Raw genomic sequence first — 25,286 nt, 5'->3', positions numbered from 1 at the left:
GGCTATTGGAATGTGCTGCTCAGGGAGGTGGTGGAGTCACCATCACTAGAGGTGTTTAGGAAGAGACTGGATGGGGCACTTGATGCCATAGTTTAGTTGATTAGATGGTGTTGGGTGGTAGGTTGGACTTGATGATCTCAAAGGTCTTTTCCAACCTGGTTAATTCTATTCTACTCTATTCTATTCTATTCTATTCTATTCTATTCTATTCTATCCTATCCTATCCTATCCTATCCTATCCTATCCTATCCTATCCTATCCTATCCTATCCTATCAATGCATGCATTCACTTGGTTCTCAGCAGCCTTTGGGAACACCTCTTGCTTTCTCCTAACCTCCAGCCTAAACCTCCCCTGGCACAGCTTGAGACTGTGTCCTCTTGTTCTGGTACTGGTTGCCTGGGAGAAGAGACCAACCTCTGCCTGGCTACAACCCCCCTTAAGGTAGTTGTAGAGAGCAGTAAGTTCACCCCTGAGTCTCCTTTTCTCCAGGCTAAGCAACCCCAGCTCCCTTAGCCTGGCCTTAAAGACCTGTACAGGACAGGGACAAAACTGGTGTGGTGCCATCTACACTCCTTTTGGGAGGAGTCCTCAAACTTTGTTGGCCTGTTAACTTGGGAAATCTACAACAGATCCAGCAAGTGGCAGAATTGCCAGCAGTGAGGACAGGCAGAATTCACGCCTTCATTCTGCACTGGTCATTTCTTTAGCTATTTAGAAGTACCTAGGAGGGTACAGAGATTAGGAAGAATTGAATGATGCAGACATTGCCATGGTTTTGATGGCTGCCAGTTCCCTCAAGTGATCCAAAAATAAACTTACCTCCATGCTGTAAATTTTTTGGATGATGTCTGCAAATCTGTTAGCAGCACTCAAAATTGCACCTCCAAACGCCTGTGAAAACAGAGAATTCCCAATGAAACCAGAGCCCCCATGATGCAAAGCACAAATTGCACACCCTAGCAGTACTGATGGCCATGAGAGAGCCCAGGGGAAGTAGGCTGCACAGTAAACTACTACTTAGACTACAGCTGGGGGAAGCAAACCAGGATTTGATCTTCTCAAGGCCTCTTTACAGAGAGCCGAAATGTTCACAGTTCTGAGCTGTTCAGGTCTTCACTGTGAACTCTTAAGCTGCTTAATGAGCTCACTTTCAGCTCAATGTTAGTGATGCCAGCCTGATGTAGTGTGGGGTGTCCCTGCCCATGGCAGGGGGGTTGGAACTAGATGATCCTTGTGGTCCCTTCCAACCCTGAATGATACTATGATACTATGTCCCCTTGAGCTGAAGCCTGTTCTAGTTTGGTTTATTGCAGATGGACTGAGAACTGAAGACAGTTGCTTGAAGATCAGACAAGAACACTGTTTGTAAAGGTGCCTTCAGGTTTTCTAGATGGATATTAACATAACAAACCTCAAATTCCCAGCCTATCCCCTGCCATGTGACTAGTAATGCTTAATTAGTTCAACTGATAGTATTTAACCAGCTCTGTCATCAAGTATGCTTTCTGAAAGACTCATCTAGAGAGCAGGATCCCAGCCAGTGATGTCAGCAAGAAACTTTTTACTGGTTTCTCCTCCTTCTGGATTCTGCCCTTACTCAACACAGGGAGGTTTCTGATACCTCTATAAGTAGCAAAGACACAGGTACCAGATAAGGCACAACAGCCAAGTTCTTTGGCTGCTAATGCCACAGAGAGGAGGCAGAGGATTAGCCAAAAGAGGGTGGAACTGTAACATCAGAATACCTTGCTGCAGCTCTGTCTACTGTTCCACCTTGACTTTTCAAGTGGGATTCCAGTGGAGATAGGGCTTAAATGACAAAGATCTACTAACCACATCCCACAGCTCTGAGTTTTGTAAACAGCTCAAACAGTTTTGAAAACAAAGGCCTGGAGAAAGACAGATCTCTAATAAAGCAGGCAGAAAGCAATGGAATTACAGTACTTCCAAGACATGTACATTTAAATCTACCCTTTTTGAGCTGTACTTACCCCACAATGTAAGCAGTACTGGATACACACAGACCAGTCATACATTCCTACAGAGGCTATCATAGTAAGTAGCTTCAGTGGGTTCTCCATGACCTCTTGTTGAGTAACAAACTCATACTCAAAGAGCCTTTTCAAGCGCAGGAACGTCAGCTCCTGGTATTTCTCACGGCACACATCTTCTCCAGGGTGATGTGCAAAGAGAGGGTCACTCTCCAGAGCAGAGAAGATTCTGTTCTTCAAGGGGGAAAAAGCTGACATGAGAATGTTTAGATAAAAGCATTAACAAATAACAATACACTTCTAGGACAATACCAGGCCTCAAACTACTTTAGTTTGCTAGGAAGATGCAAATGTATCAAGTGGTGATGTGTTATGCCCATCCTGAAAGCATGGGGAGAGGGCTTGTGAGAGCATTGCTCTCCCTGCAGGGGGTTTTCTCCTCTAGGAAACTGAGTTTAGTCTGTTCCACTCTCCCTCCATGCCCAGCAAGGCTATAAAAAGGAGGAAACTGCAGCCATTAGCTCTCTGGGCCCTGCCTTTGCTTGGATGAGGACTGCTGGTGGCTCCTTGCTTCTCTGCCACGTGGTCAGGCCTGATCCTTCTCCCTGCTACCTCCACACCCCTTCAAAGAGACTGGTTTTGTATTCTTATTTTTTTTCTCCCATCTATCCTTGTTCCTTACCCCTGTGAACCCTACCTGTTATTGTTACATAGATATATATTGTTTAAAGAAAATTCTTTACCTCTCTACTTCCAGGCTGACTCCAAATTATTTCTTGATAGATTTGCTCCTTCCCTTTCTTTTTCCTCTCTATTGGGAAGGAGGAAGGGGGGAAGCAGGGGAGGGATTCTCAGCCTTGCCCCCATCTGAGCTCCTAACTCCCAGTTAAGGCTCAAACCACCACACAAGTCAAAGCCCCAGAGAACTATGAGCATACATTTAAATGGTTTGTTGTCACAGGTACAATTCATGCAGCTACAACTGACGAAAGCTCCTCCATCACAAGATAATAAATGAGGGACTGATCCAATCCGAATGTAAGAAAACAGTGGGGTAAAACCTGCTTGCTTTTGATAGCAGCTTCATTATCACCCTGTTATGAAGCTGCTTGGCAGGATCTGAAGGGCAGAGGCCCTCAGTCTGAGGATAAAGGTGAGGCTGCAGGGGATGCATTCACATGGAAATACGCCATGGTGGTGAAGCCATGGACTGCTCTGGTCCCAGATGCAAGCAGAACTGTACTTCACTTAATGAAAACATTCTCTGCAGCCATTCAGTATGGGGATGTGTATCTCTTAGATGCTTCCATGTGGATTTTTTTGTACATAGATGATATACCATGGCAATTTTTTTTCCACCCCTGTGTCTTCACAATACCCATCAGTATCAACATCTTCATAGTATCATAGTATCATAGTATCATTCAGGGTTGGAAGGGACCACAAGGATCATCTAGTTCCAACCCCCCTGCCATGGCCAGGGACACCCCACACTAGATCAGCCTGCCCAGAGCCTCATCCAGCCTGGGCTTAAACACCTCCAGGGACGGGGCCTCCACCACCTCCCTGCACAACCCATTCCAGGGCTTCACCACTCTCATGGGGAAGAACTTCCTCCTCACATCCAGCCTGAATATCCCCACCTCCAGCTTCATTCCATTCCCCCTAGTCCTATCACTACCTGAGATCCTGAGCAGTCCTTCCCTAGCCTTCCTGTAGGCCCCCTTCAGATACTGGAAGACCACAATGAGGTCACCTGGGAGCCTTCTCTTCTGCAGACTGAACAGCCCCAACTCCTTCAGTCTGTCCTCACAGGAGAGGTGCTCCAGCCCTCTGATCATCCTCGTGGCCCTTCTCTGGACACCTTCCAGCACCTCCACATCCCTCTTGTAATAGGGGCTCCAGAACTGGACACAGTACTCCAGGTGGGGTCTCACCAGGGCTGAGTAGAGGGGGAGGATCACCTCCCTCGACCTGCTGGCCACACTTCTGCTGATGCAGCCCAGGATCTGATTGGCTTTGCGGGCTGCAAGTGCACACGGAGAGCTCCTGTTGAGCTTCTCATCCACCAGCACCCCCAAGTCTCTCTCCTTAGGGCTGCTTTCCAGCCAGTTACTGCCCAGCCGGGATTTGTGCCTGGGATTGCCTCGACCCAGATGCAGGACCCTGCACTTGCATGCAGGACCCTGCACTTGCAAATCTTCTTAACTGGCTGCCACAGAATTCAAAGTAAACACTCTCCCTCTGGCAATCACTTCTACTACTATCTCCCAAATTAAAACATGCTCACAATTCCTGCAGGATTTACCTTAAGCTGGATGATATCTTCACCATCCAGTAGCACTGCCAGCTCTCTCCAGTTGAAGGAAGCCTTCTTACGATAGCTGCAAAGTGGCCCTTTAGGGAAATCCGGCAGCAGAGTTTCCCATGAGCTTTGCTTGCCAGGGGCTTCTTTCAGGTTCAGGGGAGATGCCATTGCCAGCTACAACTGCACCAAACAAACAAAGACACATCACAAGCTGATGCAGCACAGATGTGCCATTTTCAATAATAAGAAATCCAAAGTGTTGCTAATTAAATCCACAGGCTTGTTCAAATGTATGAATGCAGCAGTGCAGAGCCAACTAAACTCAGTATCACACAGTATCACAGTATAACTAAGGTTGGAAGAGACCTCGAGGATCATCGAGTCCAACCTATCAACACAGACCCCATGACTAGACCATGGCACCAAGTGCCACATCCAATCCCCTCTTGAACACCTCCAGGGATGGTGACTCCACCACCTCCCTGGGCAGCACATTCCAATGACGAACAACTCACTCACTGAAGAACTTTCTCCTCACCTCGAGTCTAAACCTCCCCTGGCGCAGCTTGAGACTGTGTCCTCTTGTTCTTGTGCTGGTTGCCTGGGAGAAGAGACCAATCCCCTCCTGGCTACAACCACCTTTCAGGTAGTTGTAGAGGGCAATGAGGTCACCCCTGAGCCTCCTCTTGCCCTTCCAGCCTTCTAATTCAATTGGCTTCATACAAGCTTTCCTCATACAAGGAAAAAAATCAAACCCTTTGACCAAATGTAAATGAATTACCTGATCTTTGTTATTGAAACATGAGCAAAACTTTTGGAAATCAGCAAAACCTGAAATATTTTGGGATGGGGTTGGTTACTATTGTGTAGTAAGAAAGGGGGAAGAGCTGAAAGATACGAGCAAAACAATACCTTAAATAACAGAATGTGGTGTTGGGTCATAGGCTGGACTTGATCATAGAATCACAGAATCAAGAAGGTTGGAAAACACCTCAAAGATCATCAAGTGCAACCTGTCACCCAACACCTCATGACTACTAAACCATGGCACCAAGTGCCACATCCAATCCCCTCTTGAACACCTCCAGGGGTGGTGACTCCACCACCTCCCTGAGCAGCACATTGATGATCTCAGAGGTCTTTTCCAGCCTCAACAATTCTGTGATTCTGTAATAACTCCTACCTCACTTCTAAAACACATGGAATTGTGCATATGAAAGCACCCCCACATGCAAACAAAGCCCTGTTCACCTGCAGGAGGTGCCTATCTCTTAAGTCTCCTATTGCTCAAGACTAAATTTTGAGCAATATAAAGCATGAACTTTGCAACCACACCTCGTTTCCCCCCTCTTTCTTCCCTAAGTTTCCGTTTTCATTTCTGTATTTGGTGGCTTATAACATTTTCAGTCTGACTTCCCACTAAGCATTCTTTGCTGTGCTGAGCTGGCCTCAGTCTCTTGTGTATGTGACCAAAAGCAGCAATGTCCCCTGCAGCCCGGTGGCATTTTGCTGTGTGCACCTATGGGCCGTGCAAGCACTCTGCCAAAGCTCACAGATCCAGCAGGATTTCAGGTTTTGGGGATCCTGACCCAAAGAGCAAAGCCCGCGCTGCTCCCAGCAGCAGATGTGGCAGTGCCCTCTGCTGCTGCCTGCTCAGATCACACCCAGCAGCTTCTGCCCGTGCAGGTGGCAGAGGCCTGGGTTACGTTTGTGAGATGCCGAAGTGATCAGGCAGGGGCAGAGAAGCTGTCCTCATTGTAACAACAGGACGGGAAGGAGCAGTTCCCAAAGGCACTGCGAGGCCATTCGGGTCCAGGGCTGGCCAAGGGGTCAGCACTGATTATAAACACCATACAGAATTGCTGGATCACAGAATGTTAGGGGTTGGAAGGGATCTTGAAAGATCATCCAGTCCAACCCCTCTCCCAGAGCAGGATCACCTTCAGCAGATCACACCGGAACACATCCAGGTACATTTGGAATAGCTCCAGAGAAGGAGATGCGTTCCAAAAACTAACAGCTTGTCGTTCTACTGCCTCTGCCACTTTTTCCTCATCACCGTGATAAACCTCGTTGCTGTATTTCTTCTCTTTCCACCTAATCTTCTTGTGGAGGTAATTGCCTGGTTCTGGACAGAACAGACACAGCACAAGTGGCCTGCAGGGTAGTGTTTGCATGTGACTTCCAAATCTCTGCCAGGATGGTGCACAGTTTCAGTATTGAGCAACAGATTGGGAAAGAAAGAAAGAGGGGGTGGAAAAGGCATTGAGAAAGAATATTTCAACCTGAAGACAAAACAGGTATTACTATTCTAGCTGGTAGAAGAAAACAAACAAGGCAATGCAGGCTGAAGTTCAAGGCTGACATCAAAACTTTGCACTTGCTGCATCTGACTTTAGTTACATTGCAGATCAGGGAGACTGCCCAAACAAGAAAACCTAAGGATCCTGTGCTTCCAAAAACATTACAACTTCTGCCTTCACTCAGTACTTTAATATAAATTCCCTCCAAGCAAACAGTTTCAAAACTAATCATGAAGTCAGCCCAGGCAGTTACAAAAGTCAAGCAACCAAGGACTGCCCTAAAGAGTAAGTCAGTTTCAGCCTTGGCTGAATGGTTGTGTTACCAAGAATCACTCTGCAGAAGGATGGCACTGCTCAGACACTTGGTAGCTGTCTTATTCTCTCAGAAGTGCCATAACTAGGAAATGAAGAGCCTCTGGAAGAGGAAGTCAAACACCAGTGACAGCAGTTGAATGGAGAAAGAGAAGTCAAAGGCAGGGAAGTAAATCACTTGAGTCCTTGGAAGCTGATGGAGACTTTCTGGGACTCTACAACTCCCAGAAAGGAGTTTGGAGGAGGGGATGTTGGTCTCTACTCACTACTAACAAGTGACAGGACAGGAGGAAATGGCCTCAAGTTGCACATGGGGAGGTTTAAGTTGGCTGTCAGAAGCTTCTTGACTGAAAAGGTTCTCAGACACCAGGCTAGCCAGGGAGAGGATGAATCCCCAACCCTGGCGGTGTTTAAAAGGTGCTGAGGGACATGGTTTAGCGCCCCACTTGGTGGAGTTAGAGAAGGGTTAGACTCGATGATCTTCAAGGGCTTTTCCAACCAGAACAACTCTACAGAATCACAGAATCCGTGAGGTTTCACTGCATCATCGCTACTTGAACTGCCAAAACTCAGGATGACACCTCCTTTCTGTCCGGTGGTGAGAAAACAGATAAAGCAAACTGCACAGTAGCCTGGGGTCTCTGTAGGGAGCTCCGTCTCCTTGAGGAGCGAAGCAGCGGGGGGGCTCTCCGGCTGTCACCAGCTGCGCCCCAGCTCTCCGAGCGGCGCCGGTTGCACAGCCGCAGTCACAAACACAACAAACAGCCACGGTTCAACTGCCCCGGCCCACGCCGGCCCTGGGAGCAGGTGCGTCCCGTTAGCGGCTGTTTGTCACCGCGGCAGCTCCCACCCAGGTGGCAGCTGCCGGCTCCCCGGGGAAGGGCTGCCGGGAAGCGCTTCCCTCCTGCCCTGCGGTGAACAGCCCGCGGCTGTCCCTCCCGCGGCTTCCCCAAGCCGGCTCGGGCTGCCACGACGCGGTACGTACCTGCGACCGCCGCCGTCCCCGCCTCAGGAACTGACGGCAGCAGCCTGCGACGCGTTCCGCCTCTGGCTGCGCGGTGCGGGGATGGGGCTGGCAGGGACGGCGGCCGTGCGCGATGGCAGCGCTGCGCTCCCCGACGGCTTCTGGGCGGCCGTGCGCGTCTGGCTGGAGAAGCCGCAGGTGCTCAACAGGCGGCTGTGCGGAGCCGCTATCGAGGCGGAGGGGACGGTGCCGCTCGGGGAAGCTTCTTCCTCTCTCGCCGCCGAGCGGGGAGGAGGCAGCGGTGAGGAGCGAGCGGGATCTACCGACTTGGGCTGGCTGTGGAGGGAGGTATTGGACCAGCTGCCGGCCAGGGACCTGCCGCCCCCTCTCACCCCCTGGCGTGGGCCGGGCCACGGCTGCCAGCTCCGCGCCGTGCTGAGGACGCTGCTGCCCCGGGGGCGGCCCGTCGGATCCCCGCCCGTGAAGGAGCTGTCGGTGCAAGGTGAGAGGGAACCTGGTGCCGGGGCCGTGAGAGAGGGCTGGGTGCCGGGTACCGGGGTGCTGCCTCTGTGGCAGACCTGTTCCGACCGAGGCTGCCTCGCAAGTGAGTGGGAGCGCAGCTGGATTTTTGTCTTGTGCCGTGCTTCATCTTTTATTTGTGCCTTTCATTTTTACCTTTCATTGTTTTTTTCCCCTAGGAAGCGTCAGTGGTTGAAATACAACTTCCACAGTTCCAGCAGGTGTAGGATTCTGCTTTAAAACAGCAGTGTAGCAGGAGAGAGGCTAAATGTGTTGTGTAAGGGTCTGCTGAGATGGAAAAAGCAACTTAGAGCAGCCAGGCCTGCTCCCGAAGAAGAGGAGTATAGAAAAGGCTCTCCTCCTTAAAAAGCAAGGGTGAGAAGGGCTGGCATCATGCATGCTCCTGTAGTGAGTAAGGTACCCACAGAAAAGATGCTTTTTGTAGTGCAAGCCTAATTGCAGGCTTGTATGGAGTGATGGGAGCCTTTGAAGTACTTCCACTGGTGAGGCTGCACCTTGAATCCTGAGCTCAGTTTTGGGCCCCTCACTGCAGGAAGGACATTGAGGTGCTGGAGTGGGTCCAGAGAAAGGGAACAAAACTGGTGGAGGGCCTGGAGAACAGGTCTGGTAAGGAGCAACAGAGGGGCCCGGAGAAGAGAAGAATGAGGGGAGACCTCATTGCTCCCTATAGCTCCTTGAAAGGAGGTTGGAGCTGGGTGGGGTTGGTTTCTCCTCTAAAGTAACAAGGTGTTGTGTTTGTTTTGATGGTAACTGAAAGAAAAGTAACAAGGTGTTGTGTTTGTTTTGATGGTAACTGAAAGAAAAGTAACAAGGTGTTGTGTTTGTTTTGGTGGTAACTGAAAGAAACCTATTCACAAATGACAACTTAATAAATTGGTCTGAAGAAATCACTTTGGAGAAATAACAGTGGAGGTTTTTCCAACTGGTTTATAAAGTAACAATGCATAGGTAGCATATGTCATGAGGAATATAGTAAATGCCTTTAGAGGCATTGAATTTATTCCCTGTATGTTTCCTCTAATGATACTGACGTTAAAAGTAATTAGCATGTGAGTTTGAGGCTTCATGGTGCCACTCATGTTTTGCTGCAGCAGCCTTTCTTTGCACCACAGAGTAATAAATGGGTCACTGTTTGGATATCTTTTTCAGATGTTTCTAATGGGACTGTGACCTTTCTGCCTTTGGAGGAAAGCAATGAAGGAAACTACCAAATTAAAAAGTCCAATATTTATCAAATTCAACTGAAGCACACAAAAGAGCAGGAATGGTAAGTTGTGGGAGTGAGAGAAGCAGCAGACCCCAAGTTGTTGTGAGGATCACACCATGCTATAGAATAGAATAAACCAGGTTGGAAGAGACCTTCAAGATCGTATCCAACACCCCCTAATCAACTAAACCATGGCACCAAGCACCCCATCAAGTCTCCTCCTAAACACCTCCAATGATGACTCTACCACCTCCCCAGGCAGCACGTTCCAATGGGCAGTCACTCTCTCTATGAATTTCTTCCTAACATCCAGCCTAAACTTCCCCTGGTGCAGCTTGAGACTGTGTCCTCTTGTTCTGGTGCTGGTTGCCTGGGAGAAGAGACCAGCCCCAGCCTGTGTGCAACTTCCCTTCGGGTAGTTGTCAAGAGCAAGAAGGTCTCCCCTGAACCTCCTGTGGGCTAAGCAACCCCAGCTCCCTCAGCCTGTCCTCACAGGGCTGTGTTCCAAACCCTTCCCCAGCTTTGCTGCCCTTCTCTGGACGTGTTCCAGCAACTCAACATCTTTCCTAAACTGAGTGGTTCAGAAATGTTTTAGCATTCGTATCTATAATATTTGTTTTGTCATTTCCTGCTTAGCAATTTACAGTAGTGGTGTGATCTTGGTGGGGAGTGTTAGCTGAAAGGAACATCTGCAATACCCAAACCAAATCAGTTTCAGTGTATACATTAACTCTACAAGTGTGTGGTCTAGAAAAAGTATGTGTGTTTGGGTCATGGCAGCTAGCTTTACCTGTGGGAGAGGTCAGCTCCTGTTAGTGAATTTGAGGGTGAAACTAGCATTGCTGTGAGCCTTCTGAGCTTCAGTGTCTGAAGCGCAGGCCACTGGCCCTGAGTGTCTGATGACATAGGTCTAATGAAATCTGAACAAAGTTAGAGATGGTGAAATACTGAAATGTGCCAACTGATGTATTTTCTGTCTATGTATTCCTCATGAAGTCACTTTTCCTAGTCAGTGTTTAGATGTCCTGCTAATACAGGCTGCTCAGCATGTGTGAGTCCTCAGTTGTGTTAATTGCAGCATGGATTCTCATGCAGCATGTGTGAACTGGCAGATGCTGAGCTGCCTAACAAAGTTCAAGGGAGACTGAGCCATTATTGAGTAGTTTCAGAGCTTTATTTTCCTTTTGTATGTTATCCTAATTCTCCAGTCTGCCTCTTATACTTCTGGTTTTCTCCACTTCCTCATTGTTTTCTGTCTTTGAGGTAGCTTACATACTGAAATACACTGTGTTTATAAAAGGTTGATGCTTTACTTTTATAGGTCTATCTCTGTTGTAGCTCCATCTCCAGAAGACTGGTTTTCAGATGGAATTGCATACCCCAAACTAGCATGGCTTGGAAATGAGCTTCTGTCCAAACTGGCTAAATGGTCTGTGGAGCAGAAGAGCAGCGAGTTTAAAAGCACACTGTCGCTCATTTCTGTAGCAAAGTACAGCCAAGTGTATCAAGAACTTAAAGAAAAATACAGAAGGATGGTAAAGGTAAGTGTAACAATAAATGCAGTAACAGAATCACAGAATGCCTCCAGTTGGAAGGCACCTCAGAGATCATCTACTCCAACCTCCCAGTCATGGGCAAGCGACACCTCTCAACCAGACTTGGTTGCTCAAGGCCTCATCCAGCCCGGCCTTGAACAACCTGCAGGGAGGAGGCAGCCACAGCCTCCCTGGGCAGTGTATTCCAGAGTGTCACCACCCTGGTACTGAAGAACTTCTTCCTGAGATCCAGTCTAACCTTGCTCTCCCTCAGCTTCAAAGCATTCCCCCTTGTGCTGTCTCTAGACACCCTTATGAAATGTCCCTCTGCAGCCTTCCTGCAGGATCCCTTCAAGTATTGGAAGGCAGCTCTGAGATCCCCCAGAGTTTTCTTTTCTCCAGGCTGAACACCTCTGGCTCCCTCAGCCTATCCTCATATCAAAGTTGCTTCAGCCCTTAGATCATCTTGGTGGCCCTCTGGACTCACTCCAGCAGCTCTGTGTTCCTCTTATGCTGCAGACACCAGAAGTGAATGTAGTATTTGAGGTGGGGTCTCAGCTGAGCAGAGGGATGATGATACTTCCACTTTCTGCCTTCCTACTTCTGATTTTGATTCTGTGTGTTCTGTTGTGCCTGTACTGCAAAAATAAATGTTCAGATTCTCATGTTGTTTCTACTGCTACACAACAGGAGGAACAGAAGCATTTTGCTTGAGTTAAGCACAAGGATGCCTGCTCTGTTACACAGCAGTTTACTTGTGAACTGCATGTGTGGAGCCAGAATACTCTTGGGTGTTTTACTGTCTGGATGTCATCAGACGTCCTTTAAACCTTGATCCTTTTGTGGGACTCTCAAATCAATCTTTATTTATTGCTGACATTTTTAAATGTGGTTGAAATGCAGAATTCCTGAGGTACAGGAGCCTGCTGAAGTGGCTGAGTATCCAGATCACTCAGCATTTTGGAAGTGCCTTCAGATGATGTTGAAACTAATCTTTCTCTATTTCATTTTTCCCCCCTGAAGGTGTGGCCTGAAGTGACAGACCCAGAGAAATTTGTTTATGAAGATGTTGCCATTGCCACCTACTTGCTGGTAGGGAACTGCTTTCCCTGTTAATATTCTAGAAGGTTCTGTGTCTTCATAACAGAGCTCCTCTAAAGGCAATCAGCCTCTTCACTTTAGAGGTGTTGAATGACCCAGAGTTCTTGCAGGCATAGAAGGCAAGAGGAAGGTGGATAGATGTGGAAAAGGCTAAGTATAGTCCATGCAGGAGTTAATGAGGGATTTCTGGGATACAGCCTAGAGTGCAAAAGTGCAATAATTGGTATGTCTAAAACTGTAAACACAGCTTGATAATCTCATGGGCTGCCTGCAGCTTCTTTCCTGGTAGCAAAACTTAAGTAGCAGCAATGTTGCAAACACCAATTTTCCCTAGTTACATAAACTTGGGGATTTTTGTTAGCCATAGTAAAAATGAAGTGTGCTCTGTAGCTTCTCATTGTAGGAAGAACAGTTTGATAAGGATAGATTTACCCATGCCCTGATGACAAACATCCAGGTACTGACTAATTAGGAATTGCATAAATATGTACATGTAGCCACTTAGGTACAGAGCAGGCTTTAGAACTGGGCTGGAAGCTTTTGGATCCCTGTAGCTGATGTAGAGTTTGCCACAGCTAGGTAAGTTTTTGAAGTTACCAGGGAAGATTTAGCCTGGAGATTTGAAAGAGATTCTTTCCAGTGAGGGTGGGGAGACACTGGAACAGGTTGCCCAGGGAGGTTGTGGATGCTCCCTCCCTGGAGGTATTGAGACTGGGTTGGAATGAGGCCTTGAGCAACCTGGGCTGATGGAAGGTGTTCCTGCCCATGGCAGGGGGTTGAAACCTGATGATCTTTAAGATGCTTTCCAACCCAAACCATTCTGTAACTCTGAAGTTGCTGCTTGGTGCAGTAAGCAGAGATGTGACACATCCCAGTACATGAGCACCCAGTTGCATTTAGGGTTTTACTTGGAGCTCTGCTACCACTTCTTTCTGTAATGCAGAGGATATAAATGCTGCCATGCTGTGACTTGCAGGACTCTAAAAGCAAGTTGGCTTGCTCCTTCCCTTGCTGCCTCTGCTCATCTTTTGCACCTTTGCTTTAGCAGCTTATTCTGTTTCTGCTCAGGGTTATGTAGCCTTGATTTAATTTCAGCTTCCAGTGACCCAGAAGGGAGTGGAGGATGTGCTTACCACTTAGAAAGTCAGTTATTTTCTGCAGCATAATTCCTGCCCCTCTCCATAAATGCACTCAGTGCTATTTGGATGATTTTTATTTTCCTCTCTTGTTTTTTCTCAGTGTTTATCCTCTGTCCCATCTGCATTCTTTCCCACCTTTCTCCTTGTTTCCAATAACCTTTACTGCTTTCTTACAGTGAAACTTGGGAGCCCGAGCCTAAAATGTTTTCTGTTCTTTCCTTAGGTTCTTTGGGAAGAAGAGAGAAAGGAGAAAGGGTTGACCAAGAAACAGTCATTTGTAGATCTTGGATGTGGAAATGGTCTGCTAGTTCATATTCTGAACAATGAAGGGGTAAATAGAATTGTTGTTTAAATAATGATGAAGAAATAGTCAACGTTCTTGTTATGTTTTCCTTTCATCTGGCAGGCAGGTAGCCAAAATTCAGGTCACTCCTGTTGCTGAAGTAGGATTTTTGTCCCTCTAGTTACCAGGGGAAAATGTGGCAACAGCAAAGTTCATTTTCTTGAGGCACAATGTCTGAAACACCAACAAAGTTAAGGGTCAGTGATTGATCAGAACTCAGTGATGTTAGGCCTGTCTGTTCCACAGAAGAGTTTTCCACTTTTGGGAGGACATGGTAAAATGTGTTGAGGAAGTTAATGTTTCCTATTTGATCAGTAGATTTCACTGAGGGGGAGAAGAAAGTCCCAAGTTCTCCTGAGACAAGTTCTCTAGCCTTGTGGGGCCAGAGAAATCCAATGTAATACAAAATGCTGTTCCCCTGCAGGTGGTGTTTTTTCCCCCCCTATCCTGTTAGGTCATCACTGCTGTAACACTGCCAGGCACTGACTGTCAAAAAAATATATGAGAGCTTTATGAATCTTTTGTAGTAATTGATTTTTGAGTTCTGCATAGGGTTCTTGAAGTACAAATTGTTTGTTTATGTATTTTTTAGGTCTTGGTTTAGTTTCCTGTATCATGGAATCAATAAGGTTGGAAAAGATCTCAGGTCAAGTCCAACCTATCACCCAGCACCTCAAGACAACTAAACCATGACTTCAAGTGCCCCATCCAATCCCTTTTTTGAACACCTCCAGGGATGGTGACTCCACCACCTCCCTGGGCAGCACATTCCCATGGCTAACAACTCTCTCTGGGAAGAACTTTCTCTTCACCTCCAGCCTAAACTTCCCCTGGTGCAGCTTGAGACTGTGTCCTCTGGTGCTGGTTGCCTGGGAGAAGAGACCTACTCCCCCTGGCTACAACCTCCTTTCAGGTAGTTGTAGGGAATAATAAGGTCTCCCCTGAGCCTCCTCCAGTATGATTTCTTCATCCCATCAGTTCACACAAGCAAAAGTGCTTGGATTCCAGCAGCCTCACTGACTTGGGTAGTTGGAAGGTGGTTCTCCAGCAAGGAGAGCTTGGAACAACACTCTCTCTGAGCCCAAACAAAACCATTTTACTTGTGTGGAGATGCAGCTTTTCAAAAGCAGTCTCTAGGTGAGATTTCAAACAAGAGTAGTTCTTAATATTTGCCAGTCATTCCCTTCATGTTTTGAAGTGAAAGAAGAGTTCCTCCCTGTTTTGGTGAGGTTGTGTTTCCTTAGTGTCTGAATTTTCTGTGAAAGAAAGAATCAGTGCTACCCTGTGCATTTGGTGAGTCTTGCTTGGCAATTTCTGCTATAAGTAGTACTTAAAAATTACCCTTTTATTGCTTATTTCAGCATCCAGGCAGAGGAATTGATGTGAGGAGAAGAAAAATATGGGACATGTATGGAGCAGAAACTCATTTAGAGGTATTAAGCAAATGTATGTCAATCTCCCTGGTTTGTAGCTCTGTTCTTGTGTTTATTGCTTCAGGCTGTGTTGATGCAAGTGTGATCAGACTTACTGGGACACAGAGTTAGCTAAAGTCACCTCTGGGTTTGGTGTGATGCCACCCATATGTCTTGGGGGACTGTGGAGTCGTCATGAGAGCAATGTGTCATAACCTTGCATGTCTGCAACATGCTGGGAAAACTGGGGTGATGTCTTACTGCCTTTATAGATGTGCACACCATGGCAGGTCTCTGTCCCCAACACAAGAAAGCCATAGCACTGTTAGAGTGGGTCTAGAGGAGGCTGTGAAGACAATCAGAGACCTCTCCTATGAAGACAGGCTGAGAGAGTTGGGGTTGTTCAGTCTGGAGGAGACAAGTTTCTAGGGTGACCTTATTGCAGCCTTCCTGGATTTCAAGGGGGCTTTCAGGAGGGCTGGAGAGGGACTGTTGAGGAGTGATAGCTTCAAACTGGAAGCAGCTAGATATAGATGAGACATCAGGAGAAATTCTTCCCTGTGAGGGTGGTGAAGCACTGACACAGGTTACTCAGAGAAGCTGTTGAGGCTGCAACCCTGGAAATGTTGAAAAGACAGGTTGGATGTGAGCCTTTGAGCAACCTGGTGGTGTAGGAGGTGTCCCTGTCTGTCACAGGGGTGTTGGAGCTGGATGATCTTTAAAGTCCCCTCCAATCCCAACCAAGAGCCTGTGTGGGGAAAAAAAGCCCAACACAACAATGGAGCTGTGTCCTTACTGGTTGTTGTGTAAGTCCTAGTGCTGTGAGACAGCAAACTAAGTGGCTTTCTGGAAACTGGAGTCCAGACATGCATGAGAGAAGGAGAATGGCAAGAATTGGTAATCCAGTGCATGATATTTGTTTGCGGGTATTTATGGTGCCATACATTTTACTCAGAATTGTTATCCCACTCTTCTGACCAGTGCTTTGTGGTTGGATATTGCTAAATTACTGCCCTGTGGCTATGAAGAAATCACTGCCTGCCGAGAGTGTGGGCTGAGGAAAATGTTGGTGGCTGTGGTTCTCACTCACCTTGTATTTGTCAGCTTGTGTGATTTGTATAATGCTGCTTAGTGCTTTATTAACAGGTAAAAGGCATTTAAAGAAGCCTCTAATAGCAAAGTCCTGTAACACATTGTTTGGTTTGTTTAGGAGTCTACAATTGTGCCAGGGGACACTCATCTCTTCCCAGAGACTGACTGGCTGATAGGAAACCATTCTGATGAGTTAACACCATGGATTCCTGTCATTGCAGCTAGGTACTGCTGGGGGGGAGAGAGGAGTTGGGGAGAAAACAACTTAAAATCATAGAATCACCAAGGTTGGAAAAGACCTCAAAGGTCATCAAGTCCAACCTGTCACCCAACACCTCATGACTACTAAACCATGGCACCAAGTGCCACATCCAATCCCCTCTTGAGCACCTCCAGAGATGGTGACTCCACCACCTCCCTGGGCAGCACATTCTAACAGCTAACAACTCTCTCTGGGAAGAACTTTCTCCTTACTGAAAAGATGTTGAGTTGCTGGAAGGTGTCCAGAGAAGGGCAACAAAGCTGGGGAGGGGTTTGGAGCACAGCCCTGTGAGGAGAGGCTGAGGGAGCTGGGGTTGCTTAGCTTGGAGAAGAGGAGGCTCAGGGGAGACCTTATTGCTGTCTACAAGTACCTGAAGGGTGCTTGTAGCCAGGAGGGGGTTGGTCTCTTCTCCCAGGCAACCAGCACCAGAACAAGAGGACACAGTCTCAAGCTGCACCAGGGGAAGTTTAGGCTAGAGGTGAGGAGAAAGTTCTTCCCAGTGAGAGTTGTTAGCTGTTGGAATGTGCTGCATGGGGAGGTGGTGGAGTCCCCATCCCTGGAGGTGTTCAAGGGGGGATCGGATGTGGCACTTGGTGCCATGGTTTAGTAGTCATGAGGTCTGTGGTGACAGATTGGGCTTGATGATCTTTGAGGTCTTTTCCATCCTTACTGATTCTATGATTGTATGAAGGTACATCATTGCTTGTCTGTTGGGTTTGTTCAGTGTGTGCTCTCTGAGATAGCTTTGCCCTGAGCAGGTTGTTACCCTTCTTGTAGGTCTTCCTACTCATGTTGCTACTTTGTGCTGCCCTGTTGCTTCTTTGACTTCCACGGCAAGTACAGGCGAAGGCACTGCAGGAAGACTCAGTACCGAGAGTACCTTGACTTTGTTGCCCAGGTGGGAGCTGTCTGTGGCTTTCAGGTGGAAGAAGATTGCCTCAGAATTCCATCAACAAAAAGGGTAATTTTGAGCTCTCTATACCTTTTGGTTTCTCTTGTGTTGTGGCTGGCTTTGGTTTGTGTTTTTTAAGCTGCTAGCTGTATGAAACAGCAATAGAACTGCTGAGGTTGGAGACCTTGTAGATCATCAAGTCCAATAGTTCACCTAGTGCAATCCCACCACTACTGCCAAGCCACTGCCACTAAACCATATCCCTCAGCACCACATCCATATGTCTTTTAAACACCTCCAGGGATGGGGACTTCACTTCCCTGGACAGCCTGCTCTGATACCTGAGAACCTTTCCTGTGAAGAAATTTTGTGTACTGTCCAGACTGAACCTTGCCTGGTGCTTTTCTTCCTGTCCTGTCAATTGTTGTGTTTGAGAAGACCTCCACCTGGCTCCAACAGTCTTTCAGGGAGTTGTAGTGAGCAATGAGGTCTTCCCTCAGGCTCCTTTTCCTCAGACTAAGTAATTCCAGTTCCCTCAGCAGTTCCTCACAAGACCAGAGAAGTGTGGCAAAGCTGGTGAAGGGCCTGGATGACAAGTCTGGTGAGGAGTAGCTGAGGGACCTGGGAGTTGTTCAGCCTGGAAAAGGAGGGTGAGGGGAGACCTTGTTGCTCTCTAAAAGTCTCTGAAAGGAGGTGGGAACTGGGTGAGGGGTTGGTCTCTTCTTCCTTGTAACAAGTGATGGAGAGGGAGGTGATGGTGTCAAGCTGCACCAGGGAAGGTTTGTGTTGGACATGATAATAACTGAAAGTATTCTGAAAGCCTGGAACAGGCTGCCCAGGGAGGTGGTTGAATCCCCATATCTGGAAGGTGTTGAAAAGGCACAGAGATGTGGTGCTGAGGGCCATGGTTTAGCCCCAGCCTTGGCTGAGTTAGACAGTGGTTGGACTCAAATGATCCTAAAGGTTTTTTCCAACCAAAACCATCCTAGAATTACTCAGCTGGGGGCTTGGGGGTGTTCTGCTCTTAATGTCAGAGGTATAATCCCAAAGCCAAGAAAGAATGGAGGGGTTTATGGTTATTTCTTATGGCATCCTATAGGCTTGGAAACCCCACTTCTTGCTTTCATTTTTTTCCAGCTGCCAGGGTGTGGTTTTGGACTTAATTTTGCAGTTTTTCCATGTTTCTTGCAATGTGAAATGCTCTCAGGTTGAGGAAGATGTGTCCAGCTTGAAAACTTTGCATGTTAATTATGAGGGTGAGAAATGGTCTCTGTGCTCTGTGCTTGTATGACCTGGTGGGTTATGGTTTGATTATTGCATTTCTTCTGTGGCACCAATATTCAAACACTGAACTAAAGAACCCTTCCAGGTGTTTATGAGCACCGAGTTTGAAGGGATACCTCCTCTCAGTAGATTTGGAAGCCTGCACAGGACATCTGTGGGTTGGGTGGGGGCTGTGTGCAAGCCTGAGGCTCTGTATAAGTAGTAATTTACCTGTTTCTACCAAAATAGGTGAGCTTTGTTGGAAAAACCAGGACCTACCCACCCCCGGAACATGCCGTGATTGACAAGCAGATAACACAGTACATCAATACCCGTCAGACCTGTGACAGAAGAGTTGGAGTTAATTACAGTGATCACTCTGATGGTCTATGCAAAGAAGCAGCTTCAGAACTTCCTGAAAGGGAGGCTGAGTCTGCTGGCACAGTTTGGCTGCCGGGATTTCAACCCCGAGAGAAAGTAGAACAAGTCAGGAACTGCGCTTCCCTGCCTCGGGATTTCGTTGAGGATGTGGTTCTCAGCGTGGCGAACTTGCTGCTGAATGCAGCCCCCCAAAACTCATCTCCTAGGTTGCATGGTGGAGGCACAACCACCTGGAATCAAGGAGGTGAGACTGTCTTTGTTTTCCTTTGTCTGGTGCTGGCAGAGGTGTCTTGAGGAAGTGAAACAGGTTTAGGAGATACACTTAGAATAGACCAGGTTGGAAAAGACCTTCAAGATCATCAAGTCCAACCAATCACCCAGCACCATCTGATCAACTAAACCATGGCACCAAGCACCCCATCCAGTCTCTTCCTAAACACCTCCAGTGATGGTGACTCCACCACCTCCCTGGGCAGTACATTCCAATGGGCAATCTTTCTTTTTGTGAAGAATTACTTCCTCACATCCAGCCTAAACCTCACCTGGTGCAGCTTGAGACTGTGTCCACCTATCACCCAGCACCATCTAATCAACTAAACCATGGCACCAAGCACTCCATTCAGTCTAAACACCTCTCCAGTGATGGTGACTCCACCACCTCCCTGGGCAGCACATTCCAATGGCCAATCTCTTTCTTTCTGTGAATTACTTCCTAACATCCAGCCTAAACCTCCCCTGGTGCAGCTTGAGACTGTGTCCTCTTGTTCTGTCACTGGGTGCCTGGGAGAAGAGACCAACCAAGAACAGTACAGAGCAATGAAATCTTTTTTTCCCCATTATGAATAAGGATGCATCTAGGAATACTTTGAAATTGGTGTGGGCTGCTTTCCCACTAGGGACAATCAATTGTTAGATAATCAAACTGAACCAAGCCCAGCACTCCTCCGTGTTTACCAAACCCAAACACTCTACATCTGTCTGGGGACAATATTAAACTTCATTTTTAATAGTCACATAAGAGCTAGCTCTAATTCTGTGTGAGAAATGCTTTCAAGTGCCATTGGATTACAGCATGATTCAGAGTATTTAGTTTAGCCTTAGGGAGAAAAAGACCAGAAGTTGCTGTTAGTTCTTCAAGCCTTCAGTTTGTTTTCACTGCTGTCATCTTTCCATTCTCCTCCCTCTCCTGGTTTGAGACCTCACTGAAGAACAGAATTTGTCCTGTTCTTTTACTGCTCAGCTCAATCTCTTCTAACTGCCTGCACCTTCTGCAGTTAATGACCCTAACCCTTCACGCTGTCCATCCTTATTATTTACTCACTGTATCATAGAGCAGCTCAGGTTGGAAGAGACCTTGGATCTTATCTGTTCCAACCCCCCTGCCATAGGCGGGGACACCTCTCAACTAGTTTAGGCTGTTCCAGGCATCATCCAGCCTGGCCTCCAACACACCCAGGGAGGAGGCATCCACAACCTCCCTGGGCAGCCTATTCCAGAGTCTCACCATCTTCATACTGAAGAACATACTAAGATCTAGCTTAACCCTGCTCACTCAGCTTCAAACCATTCCCTCTTGTCCTGTCTCTGGACACCCTTATGAAAAGTCCCTCTGCAGCCTTCCTGTAGGAGCCCTCCAGGCAGCTCTAAGGTATCCCCCAGAGAGAATCTTTTCTTTTCCAGGCTGAACACCCCCAGGTCCCTTAGCCTATCCTTATAGCAGAGGTGCTCCAGCCCTTGGATTATCCTTGTGGTCCTTCTCTGGACTCACTGCAACAGCTTTGTCCTTCTTAATGATATAGGCTGCTGTGTCACAGGAAGCCTCTTGGTTATTCTCCCTTCTCTCTAACTACCTGCATATAAGCAGTGAGGGGTAAAGTGGTTTTTTTTTGTGGAGTGGCACTTGGTGCCATGGTTTAGTCATGGGGTCTGTGGTGACAGGTTGGACTTGATGATCTTTGAGGTCTCTTCCAACCTTGGTGATTCTGTGATTCTGACTTGAATCCTATAGAATGAAAGCTGTGCTTTCACAGACAATATACAGAACCTTCCTGATCCTGGTTGTTGCAGTACTAAGAGAGACTTTACAGATACTGCTCATTGGCCATTGGAATCTGCTGCTCAGAGAGGTGGTGGAGTCACCATCACTGAAGGTGTTCAGGTAGAGACTGGATGGGGTGCTTGGTGCCATGGTTTAGTCGATTTAGATAGTGTTGGCTGATCGAGTCCAGGTTGGACTTGATCTCAAAGGTCTCTTCCAACCTGGTTTATTCTATTCTACAATCATTAACTTGGATAGAAGTTAAACTTCTATATGCATACATTTTTAATAGCTACACCTCTATCTCTTGCAGAAAGCCTTTCCTTGAAAGAAGTAGCAGAACACTTAACTAAGGAGACTTTGAAAAGGCTAAAGAGTGAATATGGAGGCCTGCAGACATTACTCAAGAACAATCATCAAGTATTTGAAGGTAAAGTGGGATATGTGTTGCTTCAGTCATCTGTTTTATCTTCTCCATCTGCAGTTAAACTTAGCTGAAAAACTTAAGTGATGCAGGGGTTTTCAACTGCTTTCTGTACCTGTGTGGAAAACCAAATGTTCTTTATGTGCCAATTGCCTCAAGGTGCTGTTGGTAAAACTCTTTTGAAGGGGATCTGTAAGGCTTCTGTCAGCAAAGAGTTGTTCTGGGCTGGCTGTGTCTGAAATGACAGGCCTATGTGTCCAGTTCTGGGCCCCTCAGTTTAGGAAAGATGTTGAGTTGCTGGAACTTGTCCAGAGAAGGGCAACAAAGCTGGGGAGGGGTTTGGAGCACAGCCCTATGAGGAGAGGCTGAGGGAGCTGGGTTTGCTTAGTCTGGAGAAGAGGAGGCTCAGAGGAGACCTTCTTGCTGTCTGCAACTACCTGAAGGGAGGTAGTAGCCAGGGAGGGGTTTGGTCTCTTCTCCCAGGGAAGCAGCGCCAGAACAAGAGGCCACAGTCTCAAGCCGCACCAGGGGAAGTTTAGGCTGGATGTTAGGAAGAAGTTCTTCATAGAGTGATTGGCCGTTGGAATGTGCTGCCCAGGGAGGTGGTGGAGTCACCATCACTGGGGGTGTTAGGAGGAGACTGGATGGGGTGCTTGGTGCCATGGTTTAGTTGATTAGATGGTGTTGGGTGGTAGGTTGGACTTGATGATCTCGAAGGTCTCTTCCAACCTGGTTAATTCTATTCTATCTAAACCACACAAACAAGACCTTTACCTCCAACTACTCAGCATCCCAGTGAAACATCCCTTGGGAGATCAATCAGTTCTTCTCTGGACCATGTCTGGATTCCTGTGGCTTGCTGTGCACTTCTATCGCTGTACAAACAGCAGATTTGGTCTTGCCCGAGTGATCCATTTGTCAAGCACCTGCTTTATTCACTGAATGTCACTGTGCATTTTTTAACCATGGCTGCCTGTTAACAGCTGCATTTGTTTGTTTTTAACTCTTAGTTCTAAATGGGAGAGTTCACATTCGTGACTGGAGGAAAGAGAAGCCAGGCAGGAGGGCTCAGCCTGAAGTGAAACGCCGCCTCTCAGCTGGAGCGCTGAAAACTCGTCTCTGCTGGTTTTTCATTCACCATCCTGATGGTTGTTCTTTGCCATCTGAATCTTGCCCCTATGCTCATGGGACTGAGGAGCTAAGGCAGCCTCAGGTTATTAAAAAGAAGAAACATTTACAGTAATAAAATGCTGCTGTTTTAAGTGTGTGCACCGAAGTGAGGCCCTGCCTGACTTCAGGGCTGCCAGCTGCATGAAGACCTGGACAGTGTGGAGGGCATTTCCCTGTTCCTGTGCATCTTCTTTTGCATCTGGCTTACAACTTCTCCTGTATTTGTAATCCTTTAGTTTTCTATTATCCTGGAAAAGGTATAGTAAAGTCTGTGCCTACTCTTGGGTTCTGTCATGTCTGCCCTATATGCATGTGTCTAAATAGAACAGTTTAAAAACTCCATTTCTAGGACACTCCTGCCATAGAATCCATAAGGTTGGAAAAGACTTCAGAGATCATCAAGTCCAACCTGTCACCCAACACCATCTAATCAACTAAACCATAGCACCAAGCACCCCATCCAATCTCTACCTGAACACCTCCAGGGATGGTGACTCCACCACCTCCCTGGGCAGCACATTCCAATGGCCAACAACTCTCTCAGTGAAGAACTTTCTCCTCAGCTGGAGCCTAAACTTCCCCTGGTGCAGCTTGAGACTGTGTCCTCTTGTTCTGGTGCTGATTGCCTGGGAGAAGAGACCAACCCCCACCTGACTACAACCTCCCTTCAGGTAGTTGTAGACAGCAAGAAGGTCTCCCCTGAGCCTCCTCTTCTCCAGGCTAAGCAACCCCAGCTCCCTCAGCCTCTCCTCACAGGGCTGTGCTCGAGGCCTTTCCCCAGCCTTGTTGCCCTCTGGACACATTCAAGAGTCTGTCCTCCTTTTTCCTGATCCTCCATCACACAGAAATGTACAGGAGGCAGTTTCAAACCCTGGGACTCACCTGCTTTGGTCCAGATTTTCCAAGAGCATTTATGGTTTCTCATGACTCACAAGGGCTCTTGGGAGACAGAAGTTGGAGGGATTTCACTCTTTCTTGGCCTCACAGATTTCTTCTCATGTTACTAAGGAGTACTAATGCACATCACACTTCCTGTCTTGGTCAGGTCTTAGCCCTTCTGAATTCAGAGCACTTGGATAATTGCTTCACCCTGGTGGCAGTAAGGAAACTGTCCTGCCTGCTAATTGCTATTGAGTGTTCACAGAGATAACCACAGGTGTGAAATGAAAGCCTTTTGGCTTTGGTGTGAGAGCTTTGTGTTAGTGGGGTTTAATTCAAGCAATAAACACAGAAGTGAGAGAGGGAGTGGAAGTTGTATGCCCTTTCCTCAGGTACAAAATACTGAGAGAATGGAGTTTTCAATTTGCTTTCCTGTTTTCTCTGAGTGTGGGGCCAGGGTAATGCTTTGACTACATTGGTGTCCACTGCTGCTTGGTGCAGTGTGAGAACATCCATCTGGTCTAGGCATTGACATCCTCTCTACAATGTTGTGGAGCAGCACAGATCTGATAATGGTCTTTTCTTTTGTCTTTTCAGTGTTTGTTTTGTCAGTTTTGTTCAGAGATGATAAATCCCACCTCAACTACAGCAATGATCTAATAATGCTGTGAACCTAAATACTGCCTTTAGCCTGACAGATCTCTTCTTTCTCCTCTTCGGAATCTAAGCACAGAGGGAATGCCTTCAAGGGAGAGAAATCTTCTGGGTTGCCTCATCAGAGATGTTGACCTTGCTTTTAATAGTAAAAAAAGTAAGGCAGAGAAATTTTATTAATAACCTGTGGAAGTACCTCAGTGTGAGAGTAGCAGGACTTGAGCTGGAGATCTTGCTGATACCCAGTCCTGGTGCTCTGCTGCTCTCCGACATGACCAGCAGATGGAGACAGTGAAAAGGCTGCAGGAAGGTAGCAGGAAGATACAGAAGAGAGTAGAATTAACCAGGTTGGAAGAGACCTTTGAGATCGAGTCCAACCTATCAGCCAACACCATCTAGTCAACTAAACCATGGCACCAAGCGCCTCATCCAGTCTCTTCCTTAAACACTTCCAGGGATGGTGACTCCACCACCTCCCTGGGCAGCACATTCCAATGGCCAATCTCTCTTGCTGGGAAGAACTTCTTCTTCACATCCAGCCTAAACCTCCCCTGGCACAGCTTGAGACTGTGTCCTCTTGTTCTGGTGCTTGTTTCCTGGAAGAAGAGACCAACCCCCACCAGGCTACAACCTCCCTTCAGGTACTTGTAGACAGCAAGAAGGTCTCCTCTGAGCCTCCTCTTCTCCAGGATAAGCAACCCCAGCTCCCTCAGCCTCTCCTCACAGGGCTGTGCTCGAGGACTCTCCCCAGCCTTGTTGCCCTTCTCTGGACATGTTCAAGAGTCTCAATGTTCTTCTTAAACTGAGGAGCCCAGAACTGGACACAGTACTCAAGGTGTGGCCTAACCAGTGCTGAGCACAGGGCACAATGACTTCCCTGCTCCTGCTGACCACACTATTCCTGATACAAACCAGGATGCCATTGGCCTTCTGGGCCACCTGGGCACACTGCTGGCTCATGTTCAGATGCTGTCAAGCAGTACCCCTGCGTCCCTTTCTGTTTGGCTGCTCTCCAGCCACTCCGACCCTTGCCTGCAGCACTGCATGGGGTTGTTGTTGCCAATGAGTAGAACC

The 25,286-nt window shown here is 47.5% G+C and overlaps 2 protein-coding genes across 3 annotated transcripts in view; one reads left to right on the top strand and one right to left on the bottom strand.

Moving 5' to 3' along the window:
- The window catches only part of ACOX3 (acyl-CoA oxidase 3, pristanoyl), a 38,371-nt gene extending 30,160 nt beyond the window's left edge, over positions 1 to 8,211 (bottom strand). Inside the window, exons 1-4 of one of the 2 annotated variants that reach the window (XM_068149650.1) lie at positions 7,902 to 8,211; positions 4,302 to 4,481; positions 1,994 to 2,227; positions 822 to 893 (exon numbers count right to left, since the gene is read on the bottom strand). In XM_068149650.1, coding sequence (XP_068005751.1) covers positions 822 to 893; positions 1,994 to 2,227; positions 4,302 to 4,469 — 474 coding nt within the window. In that variant the 5' untranslated portion in view covers positions 4,470 to 4,481; positions 7,902 to 8,211. Of the gene's footprint in view, positions 1 to 821; positions 894 to 1,993; positions 2,228 to 4,301; positions 4,710 to 7,901 lie in introns of those variants that run through there. The other variant, XM_068149651.1, reaches the window with a different exon arrangement.
- TRMT44 (tRNA methyltransferase 44 homolog) lies at positions 7,957 to 23,334 on the top strand. Its single transcript, XM_068149652.1, has 11 exons — positions 7,957 to 8,382; positions 9,570 to 9,687; positions 10,949 to 11,168; positions 12,186 to 12,254; positions 13,626 to 13,733; positions 15,107 to 15,178; positions 16,368 to 16,474; positions 17,289 to 17,472; positions 18,916 to 19,291; positions 21,399 to 21,515; positions 22,520 to 23,334. The coding sequence occupies exons 1-11, from the start codon at positions 7,983 to 7,985 to the stop codon at positions 22,750 to 22,752; spliced, it is 2,004 nt and encodes a 667-aa protein (XP_068005753.1). The 5' UTR covers positions 7,957 to 7,982; the 3' UTR covers positions 22,753 to 23,334.
- Positions 23,335 to 25,286: the final 1,952 nt, after the last annotated feature.

The sequence above is a fragment of the Melanerpes formicivorus genome, unplaced genomic scaffold (assembly GCF_026170545.1).
Source record: "Melanerpes formicivorus ecotype bairdi unplaced genomic scaffold, bMelFor1.0.p_v2 SCAF_18, whole genome shotgun sequence".
Lineage (NCBI taxonomy): Eukaryota > Metazoa > Chordata > Aves > Piciformes > Picidae > Melanerpes > Melanerpes formicivorus.
Note: the sequence above shows the minus strand (reverse complement) of the source record. Positions and strands in the feature narration are given on the sequence as shown.